The 26,697-nt window shown below is 42.2% G+C and overlaps 1 protein-coding gene across 1 annotated transcript in view; it reads right to left on the minus strand.

Moving 5' to 3' along the window:
* Window positions 1-26,697, minus strand: part of LOC148120211 (calcium uptake protein 2, mitochondrial-like) — a 71,731-nt gene that overhangs the window by 36,403 nt on the left and 8,631 nt on the right. Inside the window, 3 exon segments of the mRNA XM_087911854.1 lie at window positions 9,209-9,347; window positions 26,097-26,180; window positions 26,370-26,485. Of these exon segments, the coding sequence (XP_087767980.1) occupies window positions 9,209-9,347; window positions 26,097-26,180; window positions 26,370-26,485 (339 nt within the window).

Consider the following 26,697-nt stretch of genomic DNA (forward strand, 5'->3'; position numbering starts at 1 on the left):
TCACAGGAGCACGGAGCACAGAGGCAAGATCTGGTACCAGCCTCTGCTTTATAAACACGATAGAATTAACGTGGGAACTGAATGAAATGCTTCAACTGTCAAAGAGAAGGGGCTGGAATGCTGTGGGCACTAAGGAAGTCTTCTGGGTTAACACCTCTTTACTGTCATATTCCAAAACAGTAAACACTGATACTGAGAAATGAGCTTTCCTTGCAGTTTCCCACTGACATAAACACGAAAGTAAAACAGACATCACGTGTGTCTGATGGCTTTTTCTGCAGCCTGAGAGGCATCAGGGGGTGCAACAACAAAGCACAATGCGAGCAGGAGAAATGTCTGCAGAACTTAGGAGAACAGGGTGGGAATATTCCCGCATTTCGGGGGAGGTGCAGTCTGCCCCAAAGATTACAAAGGACGCCTGTTTTTAAAGCAGGCCATGCAGCCAATCCTCAGTTGGGGATGGAATGGTGATGCATCAGGGGATAAGGAAGTTTTGAGTTATTTGTCACCTTACAGGGTGACAACCAAGAATATCCTTGTTGGGCACCATCTCAAGGGTGTGCGCATGTGCTTGTGTGTTTTCAAAAAAGCCAGAGTGAAAATGTCATCTACCGAGCGATGATGAAACTGGCTACTCTTGTACCATCCTCAAGTGCCCTGAGAATTCTGATTTCTGTTTGGCTGGAGTAAGGGGTACAAGACTCCATAGAGCGCTGGCTTCACAGCTGAGTACATTTTTGAACAGTGGCTTTAGCATCCTCCTGTGCTTTGAGAACTGGAATTTCCATGTTCAACACTGCATTCGGTACAGAAGCAGCTTAGGTGTCCACACTAGCTAAAAGGAAAAGGAAGCATGCTCCAGATATACAATGACACTTTACTCAGCCGTAAAGAAGTTGTGTCACTTGCAGGAAAACGGGAGCACCTGGAGATCATCATATTAGATGAATTAGAGCAGGCTCAGAAGACAAACACATTTTCTTTCACAAGCAGAATCTTAATAAAAAGACATAAAAGAAAGGAAGAGGATGGCATGGGGAAGAAGAGCAAAGAAAGGGAGGCGAACATGATCAAGCTTCTTAACAGGCAGACATGGACATGCCATCTGTGACTCACTGCTCCGTGCACTAAACATGTTACTCAGAAAGGGTGTGATGTTCTCTGTCCATTTTTATTACTCTAGGGTAAAATTTTGCTCTTGAAATCTAAAAAAATAGTGAGTTGTAGAATATTATTTTCAGGTGTGTTACTTTTGTTTATGCTGCATTTGATTAACTGTGAAGCTGTGATTCTTTGCCTGTCTAAAACACCTGATGGTCCTAATAAGGGGATGACGGGCCAATAGCGAGGCAGAAGCAAGGATAGGCGGGGCAGCAGGCAGAGAGTATAAAAGGAGCAACGAGAGAAGATGGAACAACAGAAAGAGAACAAGGAGAGGAGGACATCAGGGCCCACCTGCCCAGCTATGCAACAAGCCGTAGAGAAAGTAGAGAAAGGTGAAAGCCTAGAGGCAAAAGATAATTTAAGAAAAAGCTGACAAAAAACAAGCCACGCTAGAGCCAGGCATTCATAACTAAGAATGAGCCTCCAGGTGGGATTTATTTGGGAGCTGGGTGGTGGGCCCCCCAAAGCCAAAAGAGAAAAACATATTACAACATAGTACTTCTTGATAAATGTAATGAAATAAAACAATTATTGAAAGTTGATGAGAAAATTCCCAGTTAGGCAGGAAACAGAAATTATCAGATTCTTTGTCTTAGCAGACAAATTAATAATACTCTTAAGAAGTCTTAGTGTTTGTATTTCATGATTACAAGTTCAGAAAATTATTTTAGAATCAGTTAAGCAAAGACATAAAAAACTATACTCACTACAAAAATATTCATATTAGTAAAATAACTGTAGGAAATTTAAATGCTCCCATATAATTAAATTATAGCATACTAATGGAACAGTCAACATTTTTTCAAGCAGCAATGACAGAGGGAAACTGCTCTGGCATTAAACAGAAGAGGCTGGTTATGACGTACACAGCAGACAACGCAAGGTCTTACATCTGTAAGGAAAAGGGTGTATTTTAAAGGGTAAACCTTACGGCATGTGAATCCTGTCTCTGTAAAAAAATTTACAGGCCAAAAAAGACGTGTGCTAATAATGCTGGTAACTACTAGGTGGCAGGCATCTGATTCTGGCTGACTGCATTTTCTACTCTACAGATTGAACAGTTTCCGTTTTTAAAATGGACAGACTTTTTTCTCACGCTCTCTAATTCACCAACCCCACAACACTCTGAAGCAGATACTACTACTCTGTGGATCTAGAAACAAGTCAGGAGGCTTTGGCGCTAACCCAGCAACAGTGAGACCGCTTCCATCCACGCGACTCCATGTACTACCCTGTGGCCTAGCACAGTGACACATTCTGTAGTAAGTCACCTCACATATGTTCAATACTTCTCACTTAACCGATGGGAGGAAGCACCTCAAGGGTGCTTGATTAAAAACGCACGAGCACAGAGAGACTGGAACAGAGACAAGGGAGTGATGTGTCACTTCTGTGCCTCTTGCCCAGATTTCTTGAGCAACTGATAGCTGGCCCCACACGAAACTTTAATAAGGCTACTGGCAATCACACTGTCTTTTTAATCCATTATCTCTTACTACTAAGGCTACCTCTGCAAGCCTCTGACATTCTTCCCTTTCTTACAACTTGAAACTGCTTTCTCACTCATGAGAGCAGAAACAGGGATGATAACTACCTTTCCTGATGCTGTGAGGGCCTTTCCAAGGGCTGGTTAATTCCAGCTTCCACCATGCTCCTCACCCTTGTCCTCTCAGGGCCTTGGTCCTAGAAGAACCCTCTCCTCTATCCCACTGTGCCTCAACCATCCTCTCAGTCCAATGGTAAAACTCTTCTCAACAGGTGTGGTGGCGCACACCTTTAATCCCAATGCTCAGGAGGCAGAAGCAGACAGCTCTCTGTGAGTTCGAGGCCAGCCTGGTCTACAGAGTGAGCTCCAGGACAGCCAGAGCTATTATATCGAGAAACCCTGTTTTGAAAAACAAAACTAAATAAACAACCCCCCCCCCCAAACTCTTGTGTTGGTCACATTTCTACTAGCTGAAGGGGAGAAGCACCCCTCCTGCAAACAGGGAGGGAGGTAGGCAAGGTGGGGAGAGGTAAGCGGCTCTAGCTAACGCGGCCCGAGAGCACTCTAAATGGTTCCTTGACTTTCAGCCTCCACTTGCTCACTTAGAAACAGGTGAAATCTGTGGATGTGATCAACAGTGAGGCTGAGAAATTGAGGAATTTGGGCAAGCTGATGAAGAAAGCTAGAGAAAGTGAACTGGCATACGACACAAATGACTTGGAGGATCTAGGTGAGGTTGAATTTAGTGGCTCCAATCTGTGTGTGACTTCCCAGCAGTTTCAATAAAAGGGATATTATCAAGTAGTTATCAGAGTGAAAAAGTCGCAAACCCTGTGGCTGCAGGACAGAGGAGAAAGGGGCCTTGGAATGACAGAACAGTGGATGCGAGACATTTTTATGAGGGCAGAGAATAGACACCCTGGGTAGCAGGGAAGTTGAGGATAATTAATTAGTTGTTGCTAAAGATGCAAATTTTGAAATTTGACTGTAAAATTAGGACAATTAGTAGCATGGGCTGTGAACGGTGTAAAAAATGTCCCTGGAAGGGAGTGCAGCAAGACAGAATTTAAAAGGGGAGATGGTGTTCTGGCCAGAGAGCCTGTGCTGCAAGCAGAGCACACAGCAGAGACCCAAGTCTGCAGGGCTCAGGAAAGGAGCTGCCAGTGTCTATCTGGGGAGCTATGCAGAATGCTTACATAAGCCTCATCAATTGTATTAATTAAGCACACCAGTAACAAAAGGCCAAAAATATAATACCAGGTAAATGAGTTTAAAATCTAATAAATCTTAGATTGCTTTGCAGCATTTCATTTACCCAGAGACCACGGGTCAGTGGTTTGGCTCAGTTTATCTTTGTTTTGCTGTTCATCGTGATCTGTAGGAATGTAACCAAGATTATCTTATCCACGATGAAAAATGAAGATGAAACATCATATGCATAAAGGATGTATTATTTGGCTTGCAAAATTACTGAAGTCTTGATTTGGCTCAGTGCCTTCTGATGGTTTAACCGCATTCCAAAGAATAATAAAAGTAGAAATGTCACAGTCTTTAATCATAGTTTACTGTAGTTCTTTGAACATATTTTAGGGGCTATTTTGATGTCTTTTTCTGTTAAATCTGTTATCTGATTGCTCCACAAGCAATTTCTCTTGCCCACTTCTGTTCAGTCACAGGTCTTGTTTCTTTGTATTTCAGCTTCTGCTGTTGGGACTGGGACAATTCAGATGACACATGTGGGAATCTGGCTCCTTCTCCATGGCTCACTTACTGCTTGTGAATGTGCATAGTGTCTGGTCAGACAGTCTTTAGTAAAGACTATGTCTCACCCTGCCCTCTAACAGTGCTAAACCTGAGGGAACGCCCCAGTGAGGCATGGGACGGTTTGGGAGTTGTTGAGTTCCTCCGGAGCAGCTCACTAGGGTGCGGAATCCAGACAATCTGGCCCTGCTGACTTGATGAGAACCCTAGACACACACTGCTCTAGAGATCATCTTTTGAATTTAGGTTCCCATGAAGGAATAATCCCCACTGTGGGTGGTTAATATTTGTTATGACCTCTGGAAAGCTCCCCCACCCCAGTTTTGTCTCCTTCCCAAGTGTTGTTAGGCAGAGCAGTCAGCATGTAGGTTGGCCTGAATCTATCTCTGACAGCTCAACTACCTCTTACCACAACCTACACCAACTTGTTTATTGTTTTTTTGGAAACAGGATTTTGCTTCCTGTGGATCTTAGCTGGCCTCACACTAGCAATCTTCCAGCCTCAACTTCCAGTGTGTTCCAATTACAGGCATGTCTAGTCTAGTGTGTCTAGCTGACCCACCTGTGCCTGTTTCTGAGAGTGCCTGAAAATCTCCATTTTATGTTAAAAATGAGGAGACCAGAAGTTTTTTACTTAACCTATTGCTATCACTCAGGCCAGAGTTCTGGAGCCAGACAGAAGGACAAGGGTGCTGCTCTTTCTCCAGCAAGTGAACCCTGGGTCTTCATCTCTTCTGAATCCCCTCTGCCTTTCAAGCCATAACAAGAGCAGCCAGATCTCCAGTGTTCCTGGTGGAAGAGAATGAAAGGCAGAGACTCCAGTCCACTCTACAAATAAGCAACTAAGGACTGACTGGGTGGGAGAGGGTGCTCCCACCCTTCAGCCGCCCCACAGCATTCCGGCTCCAGGGGCAGGGCAGGAGCAAAGTTCTAAAGTAAAGCCTAGAGCACCGCTCCTCCCAATAGCCCTCAGGGCTGTGTTCCTGCGTCGTAGGCTAGAACCAGTTTCCGTCTCATTGAGTTGCAACAGGCAGGGAGAATGCCAGTCTTAGTTAAAGCACTCTAGACTTGAACACTTTCTCATCAATCTTAGCAGCTTAACTTGAATAGGCATTTCTAAATTTCCTATAACACCTCAGACACATTTCCAGAGACTGTAACTGTGATTCCTCATTTTTCTATCAGTTTCAGTGAGCAGTGGATTTATGTGTTCTTTATGCTGCTATAACAGATACTAAGTTTACTCACTCTTATGAACAGAATTCCCCATTGTGAGCACACCCTGCTTTATCCACTCTCTCACCGGTGGACATGTGGATGGTTTCTAGCTTTCCTGCTAACCCAAGGCTGCTGCTATAGACACTCTTTTGGATACCTAGGACACACCAGCAAGTGTTCCTACTGGCTATAGAGTATATACACCTAGGAATGTGAATGTTGGTAGAAAATTCTATAATGTTTAATTTTGCAAGGCAGTTACAAGTTGTTTTCCAAAGCAGATGGAGCTTTCCATTTCCAACCAAGAGTGTATAAAAGTTCTTGGAGCTCTCCACCTCTGATTTACAGCCTCCTCCAACTTTGTTGTTATACCTGCCAATATAAGAGGTGTAGAATTTTATCCCACCACAGTTACAAACAAGGGAAGAATTTATGTTCATTTTCTTGTTTTCTCTTCTGTGAATATCTATTTCTTCCACTTTTTAATAGCTGTACAGAGGAGGGGGTGAGAAAAAGATCAAGAGAGGAGAGCACTCTTCCCTGCTTAGTCGTCTTGAGCAGTTCTAGGGATGGGAGCTAGGGCCTCACACATCCCAGGTAAGTAAGTTCCTTTAGCCCTTAGGAGGGCTCTTCGGTGGGATCTAATGAGTCGATAAAGAAATCTGTTTTATTAAGTTGACATGTATGAGGAAAGCCTCACAAGAAAGTGGAGCTTGAAGAAACAACCAAAGCCAAGATGCTTTGATATTTAGACAACAATCAATTTAGGAAGGACAGACAGGACAAATGGATCTCTCCACTAAGCTATATCCTAGGGATGTCGTTAAGAGATATGGGGCGGGGTGGCGGTAGAACCTAATGGAAGCTAAAGGTTACTTCAAAGAACTTGTTAATTGGGGCTGTGATGAATTACCGCAGTCACCAGTCTGGTGATCAAGGCTGTTTTTCTGGCTTTGCTTTGTGAAGGATGTCCCTCTCAAAAGAATCTTTATGGCTTGTTGCATGTAGGGAAAGACAGGCCAAATGGCCCTTTCTGTAGTGACAGCTTCTTCAGTGATGTCACTCTAAAGTAATTACCATGTCACCTGGCATACTCTGAGATGACCTGACCTTCACTCTTCCGTGTGCATACTTTTTTAAAATTGTAGCTTCATATGTACATGTTAACTCTTGTTCATTCTGTGTGTTATAAATAAATCCTGCCAGTTTTGGGTTTGTTGTTTCAATTTCTTTAAGGCAACTTTTGATGAATAAAGTTCTATTTTAATAAGGGTGAATCTTGTTCTTTTGGTTAGCACTTTGTCTTATTTAAGAAATGTTTATCTCAGGGAGACACACACAGATACACACACTGCCAAAAGGAGAAATGATGTACACGTGAACCACCGGAGACTCAAATACACCTATTAGTAATTGACAGACGGCTCAGCAGGGTGCAGCTGAGCAGAACAGCACCCTCAGCGACATCTATTGATTCTCATAAGATTTTCATCTTTTATGAGAGCAAACTCTGTTTGGCTATAACAGTCTAGAATGAGTTTCTATTTCATAGAACTAGAATTGTCAGTGAGGGGTAGTTTTTTGTTTTTTTTTAAAGGGGGGTGTGTGTGTGTGTGTGTGTGTGTGTGTGTGTGTGTGTGAGTGTTCTGCCTACAATGTATATCACGTGTGTACTTGGTGCCTGTGGAGGTCAGAAGAGGGTACTGGATCCTCTGAAATAGGAATTACAGAGAGTTGTGAATCACCATGTGGATGCTGAGAAATTGAACCTGGGTCTTCTAAAAGCACAACAAAAGCTTTTAGCTGCTGAGCCATTTCCTCAAGTTCATGTCCCTACACCTAGGCCGGGCAGCTGAAAACAGTATGACTCTTGCTCCAGGAACCCCAGACTTCCAGTCTTTGGGGAATCTGCACTCAGGAGCACAAACCCATACCTAATTAAAAATAAACCTTAAAACTATTATTATTATTAGTGTATGTGTGCGCCAGCAAATGCCATGGCATACAAGTGGGGCTAAAGGGACAACTCTGTGGAGTTGGTGTTTTTCCTTCTACTCCACATGGCTTTGAAGGACTGAAGAACTGAGCGCTCTTACCATTCAAGCCACATGAACTGCTCCTCTTCAGGAGTTTTAATCCCTCAAGTAGGTCTATACTCAGATTCTAGCGGCTAATTATTCTTAAACTATTTGACATAAAGTCCTGGCAGATTCCAGGTGACTTCTTATCTGAGCAAACCCTGACTGACCCCGTGGATCTACCTGTCTCTAGTTTTAGGTCAGAGTACCCAGGGACCTTAAGTCTGGGACCCTTGATGGACTTGGGTCGCTGCTTTTATAGTTTTTAACCTTTTTTTTTCTGCTGTGAGGACAGGAGTGATAATGTCCAAGTTCTGTTCATGTCAGAGGTTAAATTATTATTTATTTACTTGTTTGGTTGAGATAGGGTCTCAACTATGTAGTCCTAGCTGTCCTGGAACTCACTCTGTAGACCAGCCTGGCCTTGAACTCATGGAGATTCGCTTGCCTCTGCCTCCTGAGAGCTGGGATTAAAGACGTGTGCCACCACATGTGACCCAAACTATCTGTTAAATCTTTGCTTAGTATCTTACTATATCAATGTAGGTCAACATTTTAAAAGTTTTGACACATACTGCTAAATTTCCTTCCATGGAGCTTTATTAAAATAACCTAAGCACACTTTTATTACTTTATTTTCTAATCTCCAAACCTTCATTGTTTCCTCAAGATGAAGTCCACATAGCCCTGCCAAGTAAACATTCCTTGAGTGGGTGAGCTGTCGCTGAGATCTTTTGTACAATTTAGCCCTTATTTATTCTTCAATGTGATCTCCAAGAAATGCCCAAGCTCTCCGTCTCCAGTGACTGGGGGACTTCCTGTGCCCAGGATTCCTGATGGTGTTCACCTGCTTTTGCCCTGCTCAGCCCTTCCCTGTGCACTCCACCCTGCTGACTGCCCCGCACCGCTGTCCTCACACTTCTCCTGTCCATTAGCTTACTTACTGAGAAGCCAGTATTTTGTTACATTGTGTCAGCATGAGAAGGTTCACAGCACTGTGGCGCACACAGTCTGTTGGGGTGAGCCAGGGACCGGGTACACCTGGGGTTTCTGCCATCTTGGGATAATTGTGAGCTTACCGTTTATAAAGTCATTGTCCTTTGTTATTTTAATTTTCGGTTATGTTTTTTTCAGAATTTTTCTACTTACAGCATAATAACATAATAACTGATATATGGCTTTCCTTAATAATTAGTCTAGTTTTTTTCCTCTCAATTTAAAACCTCAGTTCCACCAAAAACTAATAATATCCAAATTATTAAATAATCTTTTTAGTGGCAGCTTAAAAACACACTTTTTTTTTCATTTAAAAAACCCATACAAAACAACTACTTCTAAGATAGATACACATGAAAGTTTACAACTGTCATATCATAACAATAACATACACAAAACAGAATGGTGATAATTCAAATTCAAAAAAGCTGTCACTAATCTTGAAAACAGGGTTTCCAATACTCATGTTTAAGTTTACAAAAAAAAAAAAAAAGAAGTCACTCACGCCCCACGTGCTCAAACATGACTGAGAAGAGGAAGTCCCGGGGCGTCATGTAATACTCTCCCCCATGCTCCAGGGAGGAAAACAGCATGAACCGCTGTTTATGCAGAGAAAGTTTCTCTACTAATCCCACGTCATTTTTCTAAAAGAAAAAGAAATAATAATTAAAAAAGTTTTTCAGTATCATTGCCAAACTCAGCTACCTCTAGAATTACCTTTAAAGAGTAAATGAGATCTCACAGCCCCCAAAGTTTATATTACTCATTTAACAAATATCAACTAAGTCCCTACGTTTTTAGGCACTGAGTTAAAATACCAATTAAGACTAATTGGAGGGCTGGAGAGATGGCTTAGTGGTTAAGAGCATTGCCTGCTCTTCCAAAGGTCCTGAGTTCAATTCCCAGCAACCACATGGTGGCTCACAACCATCTGTAATGAGGTCTGGCACCCTCTTCTAAGCCATGTATGGAGGCAGAATGTTGTATACATAATAAATAAATAAAATTAAAAAAAAGAAGCAGTTAAAAAAATTAATTGGAGGGAAGTTGCTTTCAATGGGAACATGACATTCACCAATGTGTAAAGTCACTGCCATGGCAGGAAGTGACACAGAGCACAAATGGCGGCAGGCAGGTCTCTTAGACAACACTGACAGAGGCCACAGGAGGAGCCAGTGAGCACTGTTCTCTGCAGGAGTAGAAGGCCACTGTCACCATGGCGAGGAAGAGAGTGGAGAAGACAGATGTTCTGCTCTGCTTTGCTCACACAACTGTGACTAGCACCGTGCAGAAAGGACATGCACAGCCACACGCTGCTGGTGCTGGCATCTCTCAGGTCTTAGGGCTGAGCCTTCCCAACAGCGGGAGGGCAGTGCTGAAACATCCTACGCTTGCTGCTCCACTCAAGGCATTCAGCCTCGAGTTGCCATGTTATCTTCCTACACACGGATGGGCCTTGTGCTGGGCAGACTGCGACACGCAGTTGACAACACTGGCGCCCATGTGGAGCCTTCACATGATATTGTGCTGCTTTCACCCCACACTGCTTTCCTATGGTATCCTTTTCACTGGGCTATGCATCCTCCAGGACACACCACCTACTTTTCATATCCAGCACCAATGCTGGGATTTATCCTGACACACAGGCGATAGACAGTGACTGCTGACTCAAACCTGGTGCAGGAATTCCTTCTGTTTCTGTGTTGCTTTCACTGGATAATGAATAAAGAAACTGCCTTGGCCTAGTTGATAGGACAAAATTTAGGTAAGCGGAGTAGACAGAACTGAGCGCTGGGAAGAAGGGCAGACAGAGAGATGCCATGGATCTCCTGCCTGAGACGGACGCTGGTTAGAATCTTGCCAGTAAGCCACAGTCATGTGGCAATACACAGATTAATAGATATGGGTTAAATTAAGACGTAAGAATTAGCCAATAAGAAACTAGAGCTAATGGGCCAGGCAATGTTTAAATGAATACAGTTTCTGTGTGATTCTTTCGGGTGTAAGATAGCCAGGCGGCCGGGACGACACAAGCAGCCGCTCTTCCTGTTACACAAACCAAAATGGAAAAAAAAAAATGAATTCTGGCTGCTTAAATCTCTTCACATTCAAGGCCACCAGAGGCTTCTTTTGGCTGATGTGAATCCCTAACCAATTCTCTTCCCTGAAGTAGACAACAGGCTTGCTAAACATCCAGTTTTGCGCCTTCTGCATTCTATTTAGTGCCGACAGCACCTACAACATAAACAATGGACATCAATGCTACAGTCTGTATGCTTTCTGTTCTTTGTCCATACACTGTTACTATAAAAGAACTCAAAAGGTGAGGAGGGAATGCAGTACCTTGCACAAGCTGGGACAAGCACTACCCTGACCTATAACTCCAGTTCAGGGGCAAGTTTTAATTACATGCATCATACTCCTCCTAGCAACCAGAAAATGGAATCATGGTAATATTTTGTGAATATTATATATAAAACACACACACACACACACACACACAGAGCAAGACACCAGCATTTATACATGGCAATATACACACATCATTTTGCTTATCAGAGAAAAAGCAGTGGTAAGCCAGACAAACATTATTTTCTGAGGAAGTTCTATGTGCTTTGACAGTGAATTTATGTGTATGGCCAGGAACGGGAGAGTGGGCTGTAGCAAAACCAGGAACCTACCTGCATTTGCAAATCCTAGGGATTAGAACAGAAAGAGGCTAAACATGAGACTGTGTTGTGACTACATAGAAGGATTTTTAAAGGCACATAACTAACATTAACTTATAGTCTATTAAGAAAATAGCAAAACTAATAATCACGTCAGAGAAAGTACACTCTCAAACCCTGAGACACTATTGGTGCTTTTCTAATTTCTGTATCAAAGTTGTTAAAATTTCCTTTTTTTGATATTTCTTTTTGTTTAAATTCTTTTCACACCTCAACCAATTATATAGTCCACTACTTTATTCAGCTCTCTGTCTACTGGTCTCCTAACAGAGGGGCAGTTTACATCTGGTTTTCAGGCTGTCCTCTTCCTTGTAGCCATCTTACTTTTCCTGGTCTTAATTAATATGTAGGAAGTGAATAAACAAACCGGCTGCTCGCTCATAGCAAGTTGTGTAAAAGATATCGTATTTTCTCTAGGTTTAGTTCTAAAAGTTTCTCTATCTCGTGGTTATCATTTTTTTTTATTAAAATACTTACTTAAAAACAATGTGATTGTGTGCATATGCCACATGTGTGGGTGTTTACAGAGGCCAGAAGATGGTGTCAGATCCCCTCAAGACACGGGCAACTGCGAGATGCTTGATATGGATACTGGAATCCAACTCCAGGCCTCTCCAAGAACATCAAGTGCTCCAAAGCATGCATGGTTACCATTTTCCATGCGTCTCTATGAAGAGCATCAAGCACTCCAAAGCATGGTTATCATTTCCCATGAGTCTCTATGAAGATCATCAAGTGCTCCAAACCATGGTTACCATTTTCCATGTCCCTAAGAAGAGCATCAAGCACTCCAAAGTACGGTTATCATTTTCCATGTGTCTCTATGAAGAGCCTCAAGTACTCTAAAGCACAGTTATCATTTTCCATGTGTCTTTATGAAGAGCATCAAGAGCTACACAATCATTGTCTCCAGGACCCTTTCACTCAAATGTAGTCACATTTCTGAAGAGCCAACCCTTTAGGAAGTGCCATTTTATGGAGCTGGATAGCTGGCTGGATTGCTTGCATCCACTTACATTTTGGCTAAATTACTTTCTAATGAACAATAATAGATAAAGGTAACAAGAATCTTTTTACTAGTTTGTTTCTGAACTTGAAGTATGCATAGAACTGTAGGTCATGCCCACAAATAACTTCCAAATGTGACCTTCAACCATGACTCTCTCCACCAGCAGATGGTTGAAACTCTTCAATACCCTCTACCAACACCCTTACAATTTAATTTGGTATGGTAGCTTTCTGAATTCGTTACTTCCGTTACAAACCCCTTCTCCTAGCCCAAAGGCTTCCAATTCCCATTATCAGCATCGATCCTCTGTGTATCCTCTCCACTGCCTCTCTCACTGAGACTAAGAACTTTGCTATCAGCAGTCAACAGTGCCCTTTATTTCTTTTATGACGTATACAGAGGTTGCTCCCAGCTCACATCTTACTACCAATATTCCCTTTATCATAGCTTTACCTTCTCTGAGCTCAACACTTAATTGAGCATCTACTAATTTCAGAAAAACACTAGGAGTCAGAATGCAAATGAACCAAGGGGATAATTGTGTAGCAGAAAATGTCAGCAGCAATGAAGTGGATAATTAAGTGAGCAAGATGTACAAGGCAGGTTGGGAGCATCTTTATAAGCATGTTTGCTCTAATTCTCAAAATACCCAGTTGGAACCAGTTTTTTCTTTTAATCATCCCTGCTTTATAAAGAAAGGGATGCAGGACTGTTAAGGTCAGCCAGCTTGCCCAGATTAACACAGTAGGTAACTGACGGCACAGCCCATATGGCACCGACTTCAGTCTCCAACACGTTCCCATAGCAGCTCCTGTGAGAGAAGATGCATTGCAGTAAGGGTTCATCTAAGATGAAGATATAAGCTAGAGTCTAGAGGCTAACAAAGGAAAGGACTAGAACTAGCCATTCTCTAAGTCCTGGGCTAAATGTTGCCCATTTCCTAACTAGCATGCATTACTTCCCTGGTTATATCAAATTTAAGTTGAGTAGAATGTCCTGAATAGATTTGTTTGCTATGACAAAATTTAAGCAGAGGGGGGAAAAGGACTTTTGTCAGTAGTCAAATTTTAAAAGAAAACTTTGAAGGCTCACAAGTGCAGTTAGTGTGTATTGTACATTTATGGTTATTTTATAGAATTGGGATTGACTTGCCAATGCCAGTTTTATTGTGTTAGTCTTTTATCTTGCTTTACTTCATATTCATAACTATTCCGATAAAATCTCAAACCTACTAGATGGTTTCAATGATCAATAGAGCCAACATTCAGTCAGCCATGATATTACTAAGAGGAGAAAGATGCATTATTGTGTGGTTTTCTAAGGATGTGCTATTATAACAACCGAATTCTTTCTGCCTCGCTTTTAAGTAGCCCACCTAGACTGGGAGTGACGGTTTTGCTCACTCTAATGCGTAGCAGCACACTGAGCTGCTGTTTTGTGTACGATAGAGGCACAGTTGTTATTTACCACCCAGATTTTTTTTTAAGGTTTATTTATTTATTAAGTATACAGTGGTCTGCCTGCGTATGTCCCTGCAGGCCAGAAGTAGGCAGCATATTTCATTACAGATGGCTGTGAGCCACCACGTGGTTGCTGGGAATTGAACTCAGGACTTTGGAAGTGCAGCCAGTGCTCTTACCCTCTGAGCCATGTCTCTAGCCACCCCCCTCCGATTTTTTTTAAGAAAATTTTTTTTTTTTTAAAATTTTAGGTGCACTGGTGTTTTGCCTGCATGTATGTCTGTGTAAACATGTTGGATTCTCTGGGACTGGAGTTCCAGACAGTTGTGAGCTGTATGTGGGTGCTGGAAACTGAACCCGGATCCTCTGGGGAGCAGCTAGTGCTCTCCACTGCTAAGTCATCTCTCCAGTCCTGAGATTTCTTTATTCTGAAAAACTTGATCTTTTCCAGTTTCATACGTGCCTGCTATGGTGACTCCCATTCCCACTAGTGCCCTTCCACTCCCATCAATCCCTTTCCTTAAAAACCTGCCCTTCTCACATTCAGTTCTTTTTTCTTTTTGGTCTTGCTACACAGCGTTTATCCAGGGCCATCTGGGTGACCAGAAGTTTTAAATTATCCATTTTACCCTGGTAGGCTCACCTGTGGGCCCATAATTGAAGATAATGCCCTTCCCCAAAACTTACTAACAGCCAAAAACTCAGCTGTGTGAACCTTCTCCACCCATGACTGATGACAGGCTCAGTCTTGTACAGACTTAGCACAGATAACTTCTGCTGTTTTTTAATTTCTGTGTTATTATTATTATTATTATTATTGAGACATGATTTCTCTGTGTAGTACTGGTTATTCTGAACTCACTGTGTAGACCAGGCGGGTCTCCAACTCAGAGATCCACCTGCCTCTGTCTCTGAGTGCCTGGGTTAAGACTGTGTGCCATCACCACCCGGCTTAACCTCTGCCTTTGTGGGATCTATCTATAATAGCAGTGTCATGCACAGAAGACAGCATTTTGCAACCCTTCTTATATTCTTTCTGAAACTTCTTATTTTCTGAGACATGGAGATGGTGGCATAAATGTTCTGTTTGTTGTAGGAGATAGATGCTTGTTCGTTTCCTGGCCACCCAGACTCCCATAATAATCACACAGAAACCATATTATTTAAATCACTGCTTGGTAAATTAGTTCTAGATTTGCTAATTCTTACATCTTAATTTAACCCATTTCCATTAATCTGTGAATCACCACAAGGTTGTGGTCTACCAGCAAAGTTTCAGTGCTTCTGTCTCTGGCAGCAGCTCCATGGCTTCTCCTTGACTCCACCTCCTTTCTCCTAGCATTCAGTTTAGTTTTCCCTGCCTAGCTAAGTTCTGCCCTGCTATATGTCCAAAGCAGTTTCTTTATTCATTAATGGCAATCACAGAATACAGAGGGAGAATCCCACACCACTGTTGAAGCCTTAATGTTGGGTCCTCACTTATTTGTACAGTCCTTTGCAAAGAGAAGCATCTCTGTTTAAGGCTGAGTGTAGTATTTGTCTATGGGCATAAATAAAAATATTTTAAAGGCAGTTTGATGCCATAACAACTTATGTAAACAACTGTGGTTAAGTATTCTAGGAACTTGTAGCCATTTTGATTGTGTTCATAGTATCAGGAATAAGGTCCCCCTTGTGAAGCAGGCCTCAGATTCAGCAGAAGCAAATGGTTACCACCGTACTATTTGTGCCATTAATACCTGTGGGCATGTATTGCCTTGTGAGTTGGTACTGTAGCTTGTAGGGCTCATAGACCATTGACGGATGCATTTTAGCCCCCAGTAGCATGCATAGCTCCTCCTGACAATGTGAAAGCTTGCCAGCAGAAGTTTCTAGCCCAGTTTTAGTTTAATTTCCTATCTTCCTGGAGGAAGTATGTAACTGGGAGTGAGAAGCCAAAGCCAGACCCAGAGTCTCCCTTTTCCTGTTGCTTGTGGATCCAGATGTAGAACTCTCAGCTACTTCTCCAGCACCATGTCTACCTGCATGCTGCCATGCTTCCCAACATGATGACAAACCTAAAACTTTGCACTGTAAGCAATCTTCAATCAAATGCTTTTCCTTTTAAGAGTAGCCATGGTTAGGATGTCTCTTCACAGCAACAGAACACTAAGATGGACACACTATTGCTAGTATTGAAAACAATTATCTCGGGGCTGGAGAGATAGCTCAGAGGTTAAGGATGCTGACTGTTCTTCCAGAGGTCCTGAATTCAATTCCCAGCAACCTCATGGTGGCTTACAACCACCTACAATGAGATCTGGTGCCCTCTTCTGGCATGCAGTAATACATAGAAGCAGAACACTGTATTGTATACATAATAAATAAAATCTTTTTAAAAAAAAGAAAACAATTATCTCTTGTCATTTCCCAAAACACACAGCTGGGTAGAATTTTCCTACTACACCACCTGGAGCCCCACGGAGGAGGAGGAAGAGGAAGAGAAGGAGGAGGAACAGGAGAAGGAGGATTCATTCAGCATTCATTCAGCATCCATTCAGCAGGGCTTCTCCTTGGCTACTGGCTTTCTCTATTTATCCCATCCCAGTTTACTCCCAAGCACCCCTTACCATCTGCAGGGTCCTAGGATCCCCCAACTCAGCCTGCTGCGGGGCCGAGGGTCTGGAGACAGTGGTGAGGGCTACTGCTGCAGGAGTTTCTTTATCCCACTGAGCCTGCACCTAGCAAGCCCGCCCTTTGGTCTGCAAGGTCCCTGGCCAGCAAGTGGCCCTAATCCTGTACCAAAAGATCCATCCAGAGGGGTGAGAGTATGTCCGATTGGCTGGTCGGATGCCCCGGGAAGGAAGCACAGGAAGATTGAACACCCTAATCCTGGAGAAGTAGAAAAAACAGACTTTAAATGTAACATTATGAAAGTGTTAGAAAACCATTAAACAGGATGTGAAAAACTCCTTTAAAGAAATGGATAAGAAGAATAATAAAAAATTAGAAGAAATGAATAAATCCCTCAAAGATACCCAAGAAAACCAAGAAAAAGCAATCAAATAGGTAATGGAAAGAGTTCAAGACTTGAAAACTGAAATGGAGGCAAGGAAGAAAACACAAACCGGGGATGGCTGGATTTGGAAAATCTGGGTAAGCGAAAGGAACTACAGAGACAAGTATAACCAACAGAATACAAGAGATAGAAGAAAGAATCTCAGTTGATGAAGATACTATAGAGAAAATAAATTCATTGATCAAAGGAAACAGCAAATTCAACAAATTCTTAACACAAAACATCCAGGAAATCTGAAACACCATGAAAAGACCAAACCTAAGCATAATAGGGGTAGAAGAAAGAGAAGAATAACAACTCAAAGGCCCAGAAAATATTTTTTTAAAAATTATAGAAGGAAACTTTCCCAACCTAAAGAAGGATATTCCTATGAAGGTACAAGAAGCATACAGGCTGTAGCAGAAGAACCATCGGAGGGGTGAGTGTGCTCCTGACCCACAACAGAAGCCCGGCAATGGAGCACAGACATTCCCCGACCCCCTTAACTCCCTAGGCATTCTGCAGGGGCTGCTCCAACCTGACATGCCTTCTCTCCTCCTATCCCATCCCAGCTTTCACCCAGGAACCCCTTCCCTTCTTCCTCCCTTCCTCTGGGCCATAAAATCCCCCAGCTCAACCTGTTTGGGCGCTGGGACAGGGTGGTGAGTGCAATGGGGCAGGCAGGAGATCCTTTATTTCAATAGACTGCAGGCAGCAAGGTAGGCCTTTTGTGAGTGAGGTCCCTGGCCAATAAAGGAATCTGACCCTGTAACAGAAGATCCATTGGAGAGCATTTGAAAGAAGAGATGGGCAGGTGACAAGGCAAGAATTCCTCCAACAATCTGAAAAACAACATGAAAACACCAGAACCCAGTGATCTTACAACACAAGGACTTGAACACCCTATTCCGGAAGAAGTGGAAAACAGTGTCATTATGAAAGTGATAGAGGCCCTTAAACAGGATATGAATAAATCCCTTAAGGAAATGGAAGAGAAGTATAACAAAAAGGTTGAAGAAATGAGTAAATCCATATATGAAACACTGTGAAGCCAAGAAAAAACAATCAAACAGGTAATGGAAACAGTTCAAGAATTGAAAGCTGAAATGGAGGCAATGAAGAAAACACAAACCGAGGGCCGGCTGGATATGGAAAATCTAGGTAAATGAACAGAGACTACAGAAACAAGCATAACCAATAGAATACAAGAGATAAAAGAATGAATCTCAGATTCTGAAGACACCATAGAGAAAATAAACGCTCTGATCAAAGAAAACAGCAAATCGAACAAATTCTCACCACAGAACATTAAGAAAATCTGGGACACAATAAAAAGACCAAACCTAAGAATAATTGGGGTAGAAGAAGATGAAGAATTGCAGATCAAAGGCCCAGAAAATATAGTCAACAAAATTATAGAAGAAAACTTCCCAACCTAAAGAACGATATTCCTATGGAGGTTCAAGAAGCATACAGAACACCGAATAGACTGGATCAAAAAAAACATCCCCTCGCCAAACAATAATCAAAACACAAAACATACAGATTAAAGAAAGAATATTAAGAGCTGCAAAGGAAAAAGGTCAAGTAAATTATAGAGGTAAACCTATCAGAATTACACCGGACTTCTCTATGGAAACTATGAAAGCCAGAAGGTCCTGGATAGAGAGAGGTACTGCAGAAACTAAGAGACCATGGATGCAAGCCCAGACTACTATACCCAGCCAAGCTATCATTCACTATCAATGGAGAAAATAAAATATTCCAGGATAAAAACAAATTTAAACAATATGTGGCCACAAATCCAGCTTTACAGAAAGTAATAGAAGGAAAATCACAACCCAATGAATCCAACATTGCCAACACTGTCTAAAATAACTTAGACATCTAGCGACCATTCACAAGCACAACACAAAGAAGGGAAACACACAAACTCTACTACCCCCAAAAAAAAATAAAAATAAAAAAAAAAACGGAGTCAACAACCACTGGTCATTAATATCACTTACTATCAATGGACTCAATTCATCTATAAAAAGGCACAGGTTAAGAGAATGGATACGAAAACAGGATCCAACATTGTGCTGTTTACAAGAAACACACATCAACCACAAAGGCAGACATCTACTCAGAGTAAAGGGTTGGGAAAAGGTTTTTCAATCAAATGGACCTAAGAAACAAGCGGATGTGGCCAATTCTAATTTCTAACAAAATTGACTTCAAACTAAAATCAATCAGAAGAGATGGAGATGGACATTTTATACTCATAACAGGAACAACTCATCAAGAGGAAGTCTCAATCCTGAATACCTATGACTCTAATATAAAAGCACACACTTATGTAAAAGAAACACTTCTAGAACTCAAGGTAGTCATCAAACCACACACACTAATAGTAGGAGACTTCAACACACCTCTCTCACCAATGGACAAGTCAATCAGACAGAAATCTAACAGAGAAAGAAGAGAATTAATGGAGGTAATGAATCAAATGGACTTAACAGACATCTATAGAACATTCCACCGAAATAGGAAAGAATATACCTTCTTCTCTGCAGCTCATGGAACCTTCTCAAAAATTGACCATGTACTCGGTAACAAAGCAAACTTCCACAGGTACAAAAAAATATTAGAAACCACCTGTGTCTTGTCGGATAACCATGGATTAAAGTTAGAATTCAACAACAATGCTACCCCCAGAAAGCCTACAAACTCATGGAAGTTGAACAGTCAACTACTAAATCACCCCTGGGTCAAGGAAGAAATAAAGAAAGAAATTAAAGTCTTCCTTGAATTTAATGAAAATAAAGACACAACATACTCAAACCTCTGGGACACTATGAAAGCAGTGCTAAGAGGAAAGTTCATAGCACTAAGTGCACAATTAAAGAAAACGTAGAAAGCACACATTGGAGACGTAACAGCACACCTGAAAGCTCTAGAAAAAAAAGAAGCAGACTCACCCAGGAGGAGTATAAGACTGGAAATAATCAAACTGAGGGCTGAAATCAACAAAATAGAAACACAAAAAACAATCCAAAGAATCAATGAAACAAAAAGCGGGTTCCTGGAGAAAAATCAACAAGATTGACAAACCCCTCTCCAAACTAATCAAAAGGCAGAGAGAGAATACGCAAATTAATAAGATCAGAAATGAAAAGGGGGACATAACCACAGACACAGAGGAAATTCAGAGAATCATTAGATCTTACTCAAAAGCCTGTATGCCACAAAATTGGAAAATGTAAAAGAAATGAACATATATTTAGATAAGTACCATATACCAAAGTTGAACCAAGATCAGGTGAACACTTTAAATAGACCTGTTAGACGCGAAGAATTAGAAGGTGTTATCAAAAACCTCCCTATCAAAAAAAGCCCAGGACCAGATGGTTTCAATGCAGAATTCTACCAGAACTTCCAGGAAGAGCTAATACCTATGCTCCTTAAGGTATTTCACAATATAGAAACAGAAGAGTCATTGTCAAATTCTTTTTATGAAGCTACAGTTACCCTGATACCAAAACCACACAAAGACACAACCAAGAAGGAGAATTACAGGCCAATCTCACTCATGAATATCGATGCAAAAATTCTCAATAAAATACTTGCAAACCGAATCCAAGAACACATTAGAAAAATTATCCATTATGATCAAGTAGGCTTCATCCCAGAGATGCAGGGCTGGTTCAACATACGAAAATCTATCAATGTAATCCATCATATAAATAAACTGAAAGAAAAAAAACATATGATTATTTCATTAGATGCTGAAAAAACATTTGAAAAAATTCAACACCCCTTTATGATAAAAGTTATTAACAGAAAGCCGACAGCTAACATCAAATTAAATGGAGAGAAAATCAAAGCCATTCCACTAAAATCAGGAACACGACAAGGCTGTCCACTCTCTCCATACCTCTTCAATATAGTGCTTGAAGTTCTAGCAATAGCAATAAGACAACATAAGGGGATCAAGGAGATTCGAATTGGAAAGGAAGAAGTTAAACTTTCATTATTTGCAGATGATATGATAGTGTACATAAACGACCCCAAAAACTCTACGAGAGAACTCCTAAAGCTGATAAACACTTTTAGTACTGTGGCAGGATACAAGATCAACTCCAAAAAATCAGTTGCCCTCCTATAGACAAAGGATAAAGAAGCAGAGAGGGAAATCAGAGAAGCATCACCTTTCACGATGGCCACAAATAGCATAAAATATCTTGGGGTAACTATAACCAAGAAAGTGAAAGACCTATTTGACAAGAACTTTAAGTCTTTGAAGAAAGAAATTGAAGAGGATACCAGAAAATGGAAGGATCTCCCTTGCTCTTGGATCGGGAGGATCAACATAGTAAAAATGGCAATTCTACCCAAAGCAATCTATAGATTCAATGTAATCCCCATCAAAATACCATCAAAATTCTTCACAGACCTTCAGAGAACAATAATCAAGTTTATATGGCAAAAAAACCACCCAGGATAGCCAAAACAATCTTATACAATAAAGGAACTTCTGGAGGCATTACCATCCCTGACTTCAAACTCTATTACAGAGCTACATATTGAAAACAGCTTGGTATTGGCATAAAAACAGAGAAGTCGACCTATGGAATCGAATAGAAGACCCAGATATTAACCCACAAACTTATGAACACCTGATTTTCGACAAGGGAGCTAAAAGTATGAAATGGAAGAAAGAAAGCATCTTTAACAAATGGTGCTGGCATAACTGGATGTCAACCTGTAGAAGAATGAAAATAGATCCATATCTATCACACCATGCACAAAACTCAAGTCCAAATGGATTAAAGACCTCAATATTAATCTGACCACATTGAACCTGATAGAAGAGAAAGTGGGAAGTAGTCTACAAGACATGGACACAGGAGACCACTTCCTAGGTAGAAGCCTATTAGCACAGGCAATAAGAGCAACAATGAATAAATGGGACCTACTGAAACTGAGAAGCTTCTGTAAAGCAAAGGACACTGTCATTAAGACAAAAAGGCAACCTACTGATTGGGAGAAGATCTTCAACAACCCCTCATCAGACAAAGATCTGATCTCCAAAACATACAAAGAACTCAAGAAACTAGACATTAAAACTCTAATTAACCCAATTAAAACATAGGGTACTGAACAGAACAGAAAATTCTCAACAGAACTTCAAATGGCCAAAAGACACTTGAGGTCATGCTCAACCTCCTTAGCAATCAGGGAAATGCAAATCAAGACAACTTTGAGATACCATCTTACACCTGTCAGAATAGCTAAAATCAAAAACACCAATGATAGCCTATGCTGGAGAGGATGTGGAGAGAGGGGAACACTCATCCACTGTTGGTGGGAATGCAAACTTGTGCAACCACTTTGGAAATCAGTGTGGCAGTTTCTCGGGAAACTGGGAGTCAACCTAACTCAGGACCCAGCAATTCCATTCTTGGGAATAAACCCAAGAGATACCCTATCATACTACAAAAGCATTTGTTCAACTATGTTCAAAGCAGCACTATCTGTAATAGCCAGAACCTGGAAACAACCTTGGTGCCCCTCAATAGAAAAATGGTTAAAGAAGGTGTGGAACATATACATATTGGAGTTTTACTCAGTGGTAAAAAACAATGACATCTTGAATTTTGCATGCAAATGGATGGAAATAGAAAACGCTTTACTGAGTGAGATGACCCAGACCCAAAAAGAGGAATATGGTATGTACTCACTCATAAGTGGATTCCAGCCATAATTAAAGGACATTGAACCTGTAATTCGTGATCCTAGAGAAGCTAAATAAGAAGGTGAACCCAGAGAAAATCATATAGTTATCCTCCTGGATATTGGAAGTAGACAAGATACCAGGTAAAAGTTGGGTGCACGGGGGTGCGGTGGGTGTAAGAGGAGATTGGAGGGAGAAGGGAGAAGGGGAGGATTTGGGAGAGCTTGGGGGAAAGGGATGGTTAGGATGGAAGAAGAGTGTATATGGCAGTAGAGAAGTAGATATCTTAATTAAGGGAGCCATTTTAGGGTGGGCAAGAGACTTGACTCTAGAGGGGTTCCAAGGTGTCCAAGGACATGTCCCCAGCTTGTTCCTTGGGCAGCAGATGAGAGGGTGCCTGAACTGGCCTTGTCCCATAACCACACTGATGAATATCTTGCATATCACCATAGAACCTTTTCATCTGGCGATGGATGGAGCTAGAGACAGAGACCCACGTTGGAGCACTGGACTTAGCTCCCAAGGTCCAAATGATGAGCAGAAGGAGGGAGAACATGAGCAAGGAAGTCAGGACCGTGAGGGGTACATCCACCCACTGAGACGGTGGGACTGATCTAATGGGAGCTCACCAAGGCTAGCTGGAATGGGAGTGATGGAGCATGTGATCAAACTGGACCCTCTGAATGTGGCTGGCAATGAAGGCTGACTGAGAAGCCAAGGACAATAGCACTGGGTTTTGATTCTACTGCATGGACTGGCTTTGTGGTAGCCTGGTTTGTTTGGAAGCTCACCTTCCTAGACCTGTTTGGATGGGGGAGAACCTTGGACTTCCCACAGGGTAGGGAACCCTGCCCTCTCTTAGGACTGGAGAGGGAGGGGGATGGGGAGTGGGGGGAGAGGTAGGAAAATGGGAGGTGGGGAGGAGGTAGACATTTTAATAAATAAAAAATAAATAAATGGAAAAAAATCAATAAAATTTGATTAACTTTAAATTTCTAATTAACCCAATTAAAAAATCGAGTACTGAACTGAACAGAGAATTCTCAACAGAAGAAGTTCAAATGGCCAAGAGACACTTAAGGTCATGTTCAACTTCCTTATCTATCAGAAAATGCAAATCAAAACAATTCTGAGATACCATCTTACACCCGTCAGAATGTCTAAAATCAAAAACACTAATGATAGCCTATGCTGGAGAGGATGCGGAGTTAGGAGGACACTCATCCATTGTTGGTGGGAATGCAAACTTGTGCAACCACTTTGGAAATCAGTGTGACGGCTTCTCAGGAAGTTCGGAATCAACCTACCTCAGGATCCAGCAATACCACTCTTGGGAATATACCCAAGAGATACCCAATCATACTACAAAAGCACTTGTTCAACTATGTTCATAGCAGCATTATTTGTAATAGCCAGAACCTGGAAACAATGCCCCTCAATGGAAGAATGGATAAAGTAAGTGTATATTTATATAAATATATATATATAAATATATAAAGGAAAATATGTATATATTAAGTATGTGTATTAGAGTACTACTCAGCAGTAAAAAAAAAAAAACAATGACATCTTGAATTTTGCATGCTAATGGGTGGAAATAGAAAACACTCTTCTGAGTAAGATAAACCAGACCCAAAAAGATCAATATGGTATGTACTCACTCATTTGTGGACTCTAGCCATAAACCAAGGTCATTAAACCTCTAGTTCACAAGCCCAGAGAAGCCAAATAACAAGGTGAACCCAACGAAAAACATATATAGATCCTCCCGGAAATTGGAAGCAAACAAGATTGCAGGGCAAAAGTTGTGAGCATGGTGGTGAGGGAAGGGATGGGGTTGAGGTTGTGGGAAGGGAGGAGGGGGAGAGGGATGGGAGAAGGGAAGGACTGGCAAGAGCTTGGGGGAGTGGGAGGGAGGAGATGGAGGAAGGGCGGATATAGGAGCAGGGAAGAAGATACCTACATTAAGGGATCCATTTTAGGGTTGGCAAGAGACTTGGCTCTAGAGGAGATCCCAGGTGTCCACAGATGGATGTCCCCAGCTAGGTCCTTGAACAACAGAGGAGAGGGTTGCCTGAACTGGCCTTGCCCTACTATTACACTGATGATTATCTCGAATATCACCATAGAATCTTTGTCCTGCCACAGAGGGAGGTACAGAGACCTTCATCAGAGCAACGGACTGAGCTCCCAAGGTCCAGTTGAAAGGCAGGAGGTAGAAGACGAGCAAGGAAGTCAGGACCGCGAGGGGTTGGTCCACCAACTGAGGCAGTGTGCCTGTTCTAATGGGAGCTCACCAAATCCAGCTGGACCGGGTCTGAAGGAGCATGTGATCAAACCGGACTCTATGAATGAGGCTGACAGTGGGGGCTGACTGAGAAGCCATTGATAAAGGCACTGGGACTTGTTTCTACTGCATGTACTGGCTTTTTGGGATTCTAGTCTATTTGGATGCACACTTTCGTGGGCCTGGATGGAGGGGGGAGGGTCTTGGACTTCCCACAGGGCAGGGTTCCCTGCCCTCTCTTAAGACTGGATGGGGAGGGAGGAGGATGAGTGGGGGAGTGGGAGGGAAATAGGAAGAAGGGAGGAAATAGAAATTTTTGAATGGAAAAATAAAAAAAGAAATCAAAATATCATTTGCAGTATTTTTCAAAGAAAACTTTAACAGATGCCAAAGAGATGCAACTGAAATTAACATGAAATGACATGAACATTGTGTTCCAATATGAATGAGAGGATACTTAAGCTAGATCCACTTCGGGAATTAAAACAGAATCATCATCACATCATAACTCCAGTCTACGAAATGCAGGGGAATTGAATGCACTCAAAACTTTAGAAGGCACGTGTTTAATGCAGTCTGTAAATCCCCAAGAAATGAAAGTGTACAAAATGACACCGATTTATCTCAGGTCATCTCAGCTCATGGGAACGCCTCTACAGACAATGACCTTTCAAAAGCTGGAGCACTTCTCCAGATCCGGAAAACGGAATAGTTTAAAAACATGAATGAGCGACTTCTGGAAATAAATGGGGGTGATAAAGGAGTGACGGTAGTAAGCAAAAAAAAAAAAAAAAAAAAAAAAAAACATCACTTTGGCAATGAACTCTCAAAATAGCTTCAGTACGGAGTAGAAAAGCAAAGACCGAACACTAAAATCCAATTTTCATTGTGAATTCCTGAATTCACAGTAGAGTCTAGAAACTTAATGTGACCCAATCTTTCAGAGGCAAGATGGGGTGGGAATGGGGGTAGACAGTTTCTCAACTAGAAGAAAACAGGGTTTTCTACATTGTCTCGTACATCCCTCGAGTTGGGTATGCACTAGGGCCCCAGCTGAGGACCTGAATGCAGTTTTCTGAGCATTGGCCACACCACATCCCCAGAGAAAGCGTGGGAAAATGCCTTAAGACTGCCAGGGCATGCAGTGCTTACCTGACTGATCCACTGTACCAGAGTGCTCTTTCCTGCGATGTCCCTGCCGAGAACCTGTCCTTCAGAGGAAAGTCCCAGCAGGAGTCACTGAAGCAGGAGACCGCGGATCCACGGAGGCTGGGATAGGTGGCCACGCCAAACCCTGGCTACGGATGCTCTCGCCTGACCCGGGTCTTGCATCTCGCGCATGGCCGAGGGCAACCGAGGCTGAGAGGCCGACGCGCGCAACCGCTCCTCATGCCCAGACTTCCCTCAACTAAGTTGAGCCCTCACCGGTCGGCTCCAAGGGCTCACCCGCGGCCAAGTCTGAGCACCTTCGCGCCTAGGTGGCGAAGGACGATAGGCGGCAGCTCCTTGGCGGCGGCTGGGGAGAAGAGGGGACTCTAGCACTGGTGGAGCTCAGAAGCTTAACAGGGGCCTACTTCACCCCCCTGCAGCAGCCTCGCCCACCCGCGCATGCGCAGCCCGTGGACCTTGAGTAGACAGCTGCGCCCCAGCCAGCAAACTCCCCTTCAGGGGGGCGGGGCTTCTGAGGAGCTGTTGACAGTTGATCTCTTCTGGGGAAAGAGAGTCAGTTTAAGAATTGGAACCCCTTTGGTCA

The sequence above is a fragment of the Myodes glareolus genome, chromosome 12, assembly GCF_982192425.1.
Source record: "Myodes glareolus chromosome 12, mMyoGla1.1, whole genome shotgun sequence".
Taxonomy (NCBI): domain Eukaryota; kingdom Metazoa; phylum Chordata; class Mammalia; order Rodentia; family Cricetidae; genus Myodes; species Myodes glareolus.